The sequence below is a fragment of the Synchiropus splendidus genome, chromosome 9, assembly GCF_027744825.2.
Source record: "Synchiropus splendidus isolate RoL2022-P1 chromosome 9, RoL_Sspl_1.0, whole genome shotgun sequence".
In the NCBI taxonomy this organism is placed as follows: domain Eukaryota; kingdom Metazoa; phylum Chordata; class Actinopteri; order Syngnathiformes; family Callionymidae; genus Synchiropus; species Synchiropus splendidus.
This window is the reverse complement of record NC_071342.1, coordinates 23,588,624-23,597,474: the sequence shown is the minus strand read 5'-3', so window position 1 is coordinate 23,597,474 and position 8,851 is coordinate 23,588,624. Positions and strand designations below refer to the sequence as shown.

At 49.6% G+C, this 8,851-nt stretch overlaps 1 protein-coding gene across 3 annotated transcripts; it reads right to left on the bottom strand.

The window, feature by feature from the left end:
• Positions 1–133: 133 nt before the first annotated feature.
• On the bottom strand, positions 134–7,682 carry LOC128765099 (reticulon-1-A-like). 3 transcript variants are annotated; one of them, XM_053875541.1, is made up of 9 exons: positions 7,080–7,682; positions 5,677–5,727; positions 3,956–5,455; positions 2,168–2,375; positions 1,965–2,103; positions 832–901; positions 721–767; positions 581–639; positions 134–502 (listed from the first exon to the last, which is right to left on the bottom strand). In XM_053875541.1, the coding sequence occupies exons 1-9, from the start codon at positions 7,486–7,488 to the stop codon at positions 460–462; spliced, it is 2,526 nt and encodes an 841-aa protein (XP_053731516.1). In that variant the 5' UTR covers positions 7,489–7,682; the 3' UTR covers positions 134–459. The 3 variants fall into 3 exon arrangements, with proteins under 3 accessions (XP_053731516.1, XP_053731518.1, XP_053731519.1); XM_053875543.1 differs by lacking the exon at positions 3,956–5,455 and having other exon boundaries at positions 7,080–7,677; XM_053875544.1 differs by lacking the exons at positions 3,956–5,455; positions 5,677–5,727 and having other exon boundaries at positions 7,080–7,676.
• Positions 7,683–8,851: the final 1,169 nt, after the last annotated feature.

Sequence of the window (8,851 nt, the reverse complement as noted above, 5' to 3'; positions counted from 1 at the left end):
CTGGCTGAAAAGTTCATCACATTTTTTTCTGGCGAAAGAGAGAGTTGAGGCAACAGAAAATCGTGGGAAAAGGTGGGATTGCAGTGTCGATTCAGCAGAAGTGGACCGAGTTGCAAGTGACAGACAGGAGGAAGGACTTTGAATACAAGCTTTATTGTATATTGTTTACATCTCCACAAACACTATCGTCACGGTTACAGAAGCATCACAAACAGAAGAGTTGCTAACTGGATTTCTCTGATGGCGTTGCTATCACAACCATGATGAAGAAACTGGCATCCGACTGAACAGACCCTGCTCCCACTTCGACGGGCCGCACTTTGGAAAGGTCAAAGGTCACAGAAACTTTTAAACCAAAAAAAAAAATGCTTTATTTATTCATTTTTTCCACAAAATTGGAAGAGCAGCTTCTCTCTCCAGACTCCTCCTCCTCCCTTTAGGATCCTCCTCGCACACGTTCTATTCAGCTTTACGCTTCAGCCCAGGCACTGCAGCCTGGATCCTGCAAAAGACCCACACGCCCTGTTGTTAATGGCCGTCACGATAACATTGATTCATGCCAGTTAATCGTGCCACTCACTTCGCAACAACATCCTGGACGTGATTGTTGACCAGCGCCACATAGTGGTCGATTTGAGCCTAAAAAAGTCAAACGTCACATGTCAACATACGACGACTGTGTGTGTTTCAGTTCAGGACAGTAAGGAACGGTCTATTCACCTGGTGTTTCTCATAGACGACCGGGAAGCTGAACGCCGCCATCACACCTGCGCACAGAGTTCTTACAGTTACTCTCCATCACCAGCTGCCTCCATGTTCACAACGTCTTACCCAGAATTCCCAGAGTGAGTCCGTTGAACCACGAGCCCACGTAGGTCAGGATCCACAGAATCAGCGCAGCCTGCAACACAGCATTATTACTGACCCAGACTCAAGAAAACGCTTCTTGTCATGACATTGAGGTGAAACTCTTCAATTCACACGCAGTATATTTTGGATGAATGGTGATATACAGTACACACTACCATACTTTGATGAAATAAAAGCACCAGTATTAAATAGTGATGGGTCCCACAATAAAGAAGCGTGTCGGTGCGCGTAATGTCTTGTGAATGTCTTTGTGGATCTAGGGGGCAGCTGACGCGTGGCACCATCTTGATCTCCTACCCCAGAATAATGGATTTATTTCAATCTTTAACCAGACTTGTCTTCTTCCATTCTAACTCAAATTAATTTCAAGGTATAATTTAATTTAGAAAATTTAAAAACATTGGAAAAAAATGTTTTTTAAAAAAATAAAATTTGTGAAAACAAAAAGTCCACATTGTTTTCCGTATTACGATACATACATACGACACATTATTTAAAGATATGGAATAATACAATATGAATGCAAAGACTTAAATGATATAGTATATAGTAGGTCATCAAGTCAGTGTCAATTCAGTCTGTCAAGTCGGTGGCCTGCAGGGATTTTTAATGTCCAGCAGGTGTCAGTATTTAGCGACAGTATCACAGTACCAAGTATCACAGTGTGTCATTGTGTCGAGACGCTATATGACGCCGCATTTACCCATCACTAGTATTAAAACAGCCCATTTTATTTGAAGATATTCAGATCATGCTACAGTAAGACCGGAAATAACCAGCACCTTTAGCCTGTTAGCATTATTCCGCTCTGACAGAGTTGAGCAAATGAAACACATTCATGCCTCAACTGCACATAGGTTTCCTAACTATTAACAGACATGAACAGTGTTTTGCAACCGATTTTTGAGACTCAAGAGTCTTAAACATCTCATAGTTGGACACACTTGCTGCATAGGAACATGATACCATGGCAGATGGTGAAAGCATCTCAGGACCCAACTGACTAGAGCCTGTTTGACCTGCCCCTCATCTGTAACTTTGAATCTAAAATAAAAAACAAATGACAGATCCAGGATGAAGCGCAGGACATTCACCTTCAGGGAGTCCACCAGATCCTGGACCAGAAAGAGCCGTCTCAGCTCCAGGATGCCATGGTTCAGATGAGTCAGCAGGGCATCACTGTAGCGGTGGACCAGCTCCTCGGACAGCGCCACCTCTTGGTCGATGTACTGCCTGCAGAGACGCAAGATGGTGAAGAGGGGGGAAATCTCCTCCAAACCTGCTACTGGTGCCTCACCTGAACGGGTGGCCCTCGTCAGACTTGTGGACCGCCTGCAGAACTCCCTTGTAGACACGGAAGCAGATGGTGACGGACAGCAGGGCCAGACCCACGTAGGAGACCACACTGATGATGCTGCAGGCCGTCAGAGACAGCAGGACCAGGAGAAGCGCTCCGAAGACCCAGCCGGACGTGCGCACATCCCGCCAGTACAAGAGGTCCACCACTGCAACCATGTGACAGAGGGACAGGGATCAGTTTCTGAGGAGCCCAGCTAGAACTTCTCAACAGGAGAAGAGCAGAGAGGTGAAACAGGGCAATCTGGAAGGTTGGTGGAGGGAGGGAGGGGTGCGGAATGTGCCTCAGTCAGCAAAACAGAAAATAGAAGTGGGTCATGTTTCTATGTCTTGACATGTTTCAGTCACAGGTTCAAGTCAGAGGGGGGAGGGGAGCAGGTCTAGAGCAGCGTTTTTCAACTGGGGTGCCGCAGCACACTAGTGAGTGTCAGGTGTGCTGTGGGAAAATGATCCAGTTTCACCTTATGTGTCTGGAGATATGATGCCATGAAATCATGACAATGAGAAGGTGTTGAGGAGCACCCAAGGTGAGGAGATGATCCCATGGATTGGCTGCCATTCTTTCTCTCCACTCTACTGTAGAGCTCCAGTGTGTTGATGCGCTGATCTGTCCGTCAGTCAAAGCAGCGCTGCTGTGGTGCGCCGCGCTCCTCTGCCGCTCACATTGCGCAACTTCCAGCTGTTTTTAAACCTGATGCGCCTCTAACTGGACCACACACTTTCACCACAGAACCATGGAGGGAGGGAGGGATCCTTGTCGGAGCCGCCACCACGCCAAAGACTGTCTGCACCGCAGAGCTAACGGCTAACCTGACGTCTCACTTCCAAACTTTGATACTCATGGACTGTCAAAGTTTGTTTAAAAAGTTTAGTTTAGTTTAAAAATTGGAGAAAAACTAAATGCACAACAAAATAAATGCAAATAAATGCAAAATAAATCTCTTCCAAAGTGTGAAGATAGAAATAATTGTTTTTATGAAGCAAGTTCTGTCAAAAAATAAGGATTTGTCTGGAAACTCAAAACTACCAATGAAATCATGCTAAAGCAAAGTGATAAAATCCAAACAGTTATTTAAAGTCAGTAAATACATAAGTAAATCATGATATATTTTGCCATATTGCTGCTCCTTTCTGGTCACACTTGAAACAAATACATTTTCTGCAATTTGTTTCAGCAAATTAATAAACCGAAGTGTCAGTAGCTACAATTCTTCACAAATGAATAGGGATTTTCTATAGGACTTTAAGCACAAGTGCGATTTGGCCCTTTGGTGGTGAGCCTGGGATTTTTTCAATGAACGAATGTGCCGTGGCTAGAAAAAGGTTGAAAAACACTGCTCTAGTGGGTGTGTGACTCGTGAGAATGGTGAATGTCTCACTACAAAAAAACAAACAAAATGTAACAGAGATCGGGGGCAGTGCTTGGTAGATGGGGCGGGGGCAGGGGTGAGGTCCAAATAAAGAATGACATAAGGATGCAGAGGAGGGTCCCATGCAGCTGATGATGATGATGATGATGAAGAGCAGTGCCCAGTCAAGAGGAGGGTCCCATGCGGGTAATGATGAGGTCGGTCCAGGAAGAAGATGATGACGAAGGTTCATGCTCATAGCAAGATCGAATGGTGCCCACAGAGAGAATGAAGAAGAGGTGGGAGGGGGGGGTCCATTGATGCAGCTGATGACAGGGAGGGTCGGGGTGAGATGATGAGCTGGACACATGAAGCTTTACCTGCTTTAACACTGGGCCGCTGGCCCTTGGTTCCAGCCTCCCCATTGTTCCTCTGCAGTTCTGCTTTGACGCCAGCAGTGGGGGCAAGATGAGGAGCAGAGGAGAGGACTGGGGCGGGAGGTGGGTCACAGGGAGCCTGCGAGTCCAGGTCCACCTTGCTTTTTAATGGCACGGCACTCTGGCTGAGGAGAAGGTAGGAGGTCTCGTCCCTCTGAGCTGCCACTGAGAGAGAGGGCTCGGCCGCTCTGCTGGAAACCTCTGTGTTCTTGGGCGAGTCCAGAGCCTCCAGAAATTCATCCAGAACCCCCTTGGGTGGCCTCTCGATGAACTCAAACTCTTCAGAGGAGACCTCGTGCTCCGATGCTTCGTCGGCCACCTCGGCTTCATCCTGCATCCTGTTCTTCAGGCTCGTCTCCTCTGAGACCTTCGGGAGCGTGTCCTCCTGGTCCATTTGAAAACAGGCTGGGTTTTTAGCCATGGCCTCCAGAACAGGGGACAACGAGTCAGCACTCGGCGACTCTGAGTCGGACTCTTCAGCCAGTTTCCTCGGCACACCAGGAGATTCAGCCTTCTGCTGACTAGAGAACCAGTCCTCCTGGACAGACTTGAGTTGCTCCTGGACTTCAGTTGGAGGCGGGTCCTTGGAGGCTGGTTCCTGGATGCTGGCCTTGCCCTCCATCTCCTCAGTCATCTCCTTCAGCAGAGACACTTTGGACTCAAACATGAAGGGATTAATTGAGAGATTAATGGGAGGGTTTGGGGACTCCATCATGCGGCGCTCCAAGACAGGACTCTGCTCCTCTGGGCTGCCCTCAGAGGAACCAGAGTCCAGCTTGTCTGGGTTGAGAGGAGAAGACTTCAGGATGTCCGGGAGTGAAGGTCGCAAATCATCGTCTTCATCATCATCTTCATCATCATCATCATCTGGAAGAGAACCTCGACGAAGCTCAGAACCCTTGGGGGTTTGATCCGCTTCCTCTGGCTCACGGTTCTGTTGTGACTGGACCAGGTCTGGACTGTCTGATGCCACATTTGTAGTGGTGACTCCAAAATTGGAGTACCCAGAGTCTGCCAGTGGGGAGAAGCCATCGAATGGGTTGTTATTTTGAACCTCTTCTTCCTCCGGTTCTTGCAGGTCAGGCGTGAAATCCGAAGGCAGATCCCACCGGTCGGCAGACTTGGTGAGGGACTGGGGAGCTACCACAGAGGAGGAGCGGGCGGAGCTGGCCAGGTTCTCGTCAGGAGAGAAGGAGATGCCGCTGTCTTCACATGGATTGTGCACAGCAGTATCTTGACCCAGACTGAGGTACGGAGCCGCGAGAGGATCCTGTTTTGGGCTGAGTCCAGTTTCTCCCTCCCATGAGAGACCAGCGTGTCCGAACGAAGGCGGCTGGGGCTGGTTTGGACTTTCGGTGAGAGAGAGGTCCTCCAGAGAGTCGGGGGAGTGAAGGGGGGAGAGAGGGGAGACTGGGGCAGGGGGGAGTCCCACCTGCCCAGGAGCTGGATGGGAGAGCACAGAAACGTCAAACACAGAGGCTGGTGAAGCCCTGGAGGCCGGTTCCGCCCGCCCAGACCCGGACACCCCAAACTAGTACAAGCTGTTTATACAGTGTGTGTGTGTGTTTGCATGTATGAGAGTGCATGTTCCTCAGTACTAATTGATTCATATGGGCTCGAGGTCAAAGGCAGCTGAAGGGAGAAGTGAAAGTGGGAAAACTTGCCTGTGGAGAAATTCATCAGAGAAGGTGAAGGAGCAGAAGGAGAAAATGTACCTGTGAAGAGGAGGGAGGGGAAAAGCAGAGGGCGATGAGACAAGCAACCAGGACCCGGAGAAGAGCGGATCAGAGAATGAGCCAAACAGAGGGAAACAGTAGGAGCTTCAGTCTTATTCTTAACCCCCCGCCAGCCCCCAAGGTTTTATCCACAATGGGGTGTGGACAATCTTCTAAAAATAATGCAGGACACGACGGTCACTGACTCATCTGCAACTGGAATATTCCACTATAGCCTCTAATACTGTTGATGCCATGACGGCTCTGAAAAGAAAGACTACAGTTTGGAGTGAGAAACCACACCACAGCAACCCTGACCCACAGATGGGCCAATCTGGGTGTGGTCTGGCTGTTCATCCAGCAACAATGGGGTCAGGAGGACTGATGGCCATGGGAGTAAAACACAGCGTCTGTGAAGCTGGTGTCGCTCTGTCAGACACGGACCATCACATATCATCCTGCTTCCATCATCGGCCCGCTGGTTGTTCAACTGTAGCCCGTTGATGCGGCGCTAACACAGAAGATGGGCTGCATTCTGTTGACACCGCGCAGCTTCATGCGTCATCGAGCGCTAATCGTTGATAAAGGCGGTGAATCGACACATGACCCGAGCGAGGCCGCTATTTTATGGCAGCGCTTTGGTTCCTTCCCGAATCTTGTCGAACAAAGCAAACGCATTGGCAGTCAGTCATACGTTAGCACGCGCGTGTGGCTCAGTGAAGCAGGCCGGCTGTCAGTCCCGGGTTCGAGACCAGCACAGAACCGCGCACCAACCCGAGGTCCATCTCGAGGGAGACGGTCCACCCCGCGATTTCAGAGCGGTTCCGCGGAGGCTCGCAATGTGCACCGTAACGGTAGCAGAGCGGCTGCCACCTGACCCGGGGCGAATCCCTGGGAGTGGGCCGCAGCCCGGCGGAGCCGACCTCCGCGTGCCGCGGCCCGTCACCATGTTTCGTCGGCAGATACCACATTAGCGGGTTTTGTTACCCGTTTTTCGGAAGACAACATTGTGTTTTCAATGTGGGACCCAGTTAGTCACCCGCCCAGTAGCATCGTTAGCCCCTACCTAGCTGCTAACATGCGACAGCGGCTCGCCGGGTTCCGAGGGAGGAATCCCGAATTAGGTTTTCAATTAAATTCAGTTTAGTTTTTAATAGGCTTTCGATTAAAACTGAGGCCTCCACCACGCAGAAGAGCAGAGTTCGATGCCCGGAACCCTGGCATCGGATTCGCGACCGTTTTATTTAATCGCACCAACATCGTTACGTTAAATAACGTGATCATTTTCATGAAGACAGATCGGATCGATTTGTTCACGCATGCGGTTATTTATCTAGCAGTGAAGTCCGTACCCAAAACCGGAGCCGCTGGTTCCGCCGTCTCCGCTGGTCTGGCTTCTGCAGGGGGGGAGGCGGGGGCTTCTGTCCGGGCTTCAGCCGCGGGGAGGGCGGCGCGCGCACGAGCCGCTTCAGGCTCCGCTTCCAGCCTCGAGCTCTCCGACACAATAGGTGCCGCCGGCTGTGGCTGCTCAGGCTCCGGGTCTAATGAAGTGACGGGTTCTTCTGAAAACTCGCCGGGGGGTTTGTCTTCTTCCGCCAAGTGTCGCTCCAGGGCGTCCCGAGCTCCGCCGACCAGATCCACGATGTCATCCGCGCTGAAGATGTCAGGCCCGGCCTGCTCCGACTCCGGTTCGGGCTGATAATGGTGGACCTGCTCGTTTAACAGAACCGTACTAGAAACCTGCTGCTCGTCGTCCGCCATCTTCTTTCCCGCGGCGGAGAAAAAACTTTGAACGTTTGAGGTTTCAAGTAAAGAGCCGGTCGCGCGCAGTAGTTGTGGACCCCTGAAACCCGAGTCCGGAGACCTGCCCGAGTTCCCCGATGAATGTGGGGGACGCCGTTTAAAGTCAGACCAGAGTCTCGCCGTAACCGGACAAGAAACTTTACCGACCAATCGCCGCCGACTTCCCAATGAGTGACACAACAGCCCACCAATCGTCTGCCTGGTTTATAGCGCACTGTGTCCACGCGGGGATTCGGTCGCGTCTGCCCATTACTGATGGGAAATGCGAATCTTTTAAGAGAGTCGAGTCTTTCAGCTCGGATTTCTATGAGAACAACTAAAATTACTTACCAAATTACGGGTTAAATCAGTTTAATGCAAAACATAACGACACTTACGTTGACATATATGTTGCTTATATGGTCTGAGTACTGACCACAACAAAACATGTTGAATGAAAAAGAAGAGCTCAAACAAGGGTCAAGGTCAAATGTGGGAGTGTTTGAACTAGTTGTATATTTCCAACATTTTAACAAAAGAGGAGTGACAGTTGCACGAATGCTAGTCAAAGCTTGGAACAATAAAATCACAACATTAGAACATTTGCATTTCCTGTCATATAAAATCTAAAAATATATATTTTTAACCGAATAATTAGGTAAAACTTTGAAAATATTTATTTTCGGTTTCTTCATATATACTAAGGAAACACACACCTTTATATTTTATACCGATTAGCAAACTGTTTTTTGGTAGTAGTGCTCAGTCTGCGGATCGTTCGCGAACGGCCCACCACTGCTGACCACACCCATCCTCCTGCCCGCCCCTCGACCACGCCCATCTCAAATGAGCCGAACCACGCCCAAAGCTGTCGTAGTGCGTTGCAAAAGAGGAAAGAGGAACAGCTGTCGCTGCAGGATGACACGCTCAGCGTCGCCCTCGCTGCTTCAGACACCGTGAGGGAAATTCACTCATGTGGATGTAACTTATTGTCCTTTGGGTCTGTCATGGCTCAAACACCAAGAGGCGGCGCATTCACAGCTGCTGATCATGACCACGCAGAGCCTGTTACCGAAGGTTCTAGATGTTAATCCAAGATCACACCCTCACGAAAACGACTCGTGATTTTATCGTCCTCAGTCATGCCTTATAGAGTGAGTCCAACTTACAGAACAAGCCTTGCAAGATCTCCATTGACTGGTACGTTTGCAGGAATTGACTCAGATTTCTTCCCATTCTTGTGCCTGCCTGACACTTGGACCAACCAACATGAAGGGAATCTGTTCAATACACTTCCTACCTCCAACAGTTGTCCATAAAGAACGCAATTTCTGCAAGAAAA

Coding starts and splice junctions, on each gene's coding strand:
- LOC128765099 (XM_053875541.1), bottom strand. CDS start 7,488: ATGGCGGACGACGAGCAGCAGGTTTCTAGTACGGTTCTGTTAAACGAG. Junction 5,456..5,676: donor TCTGATGAATTTCTCCACAG/GCAAGTTTTCCC, acceptor TCTCCCATCCAG/CTCCTGGGCAGGTGGGACTC. Junction 2,104..2,167: donor GACGAGGGCCACCCGTTCAG/GTGAGGCACCAG, acceptor GCGTCTCTGCAG/GCAGTACATCGACCAAGAGG.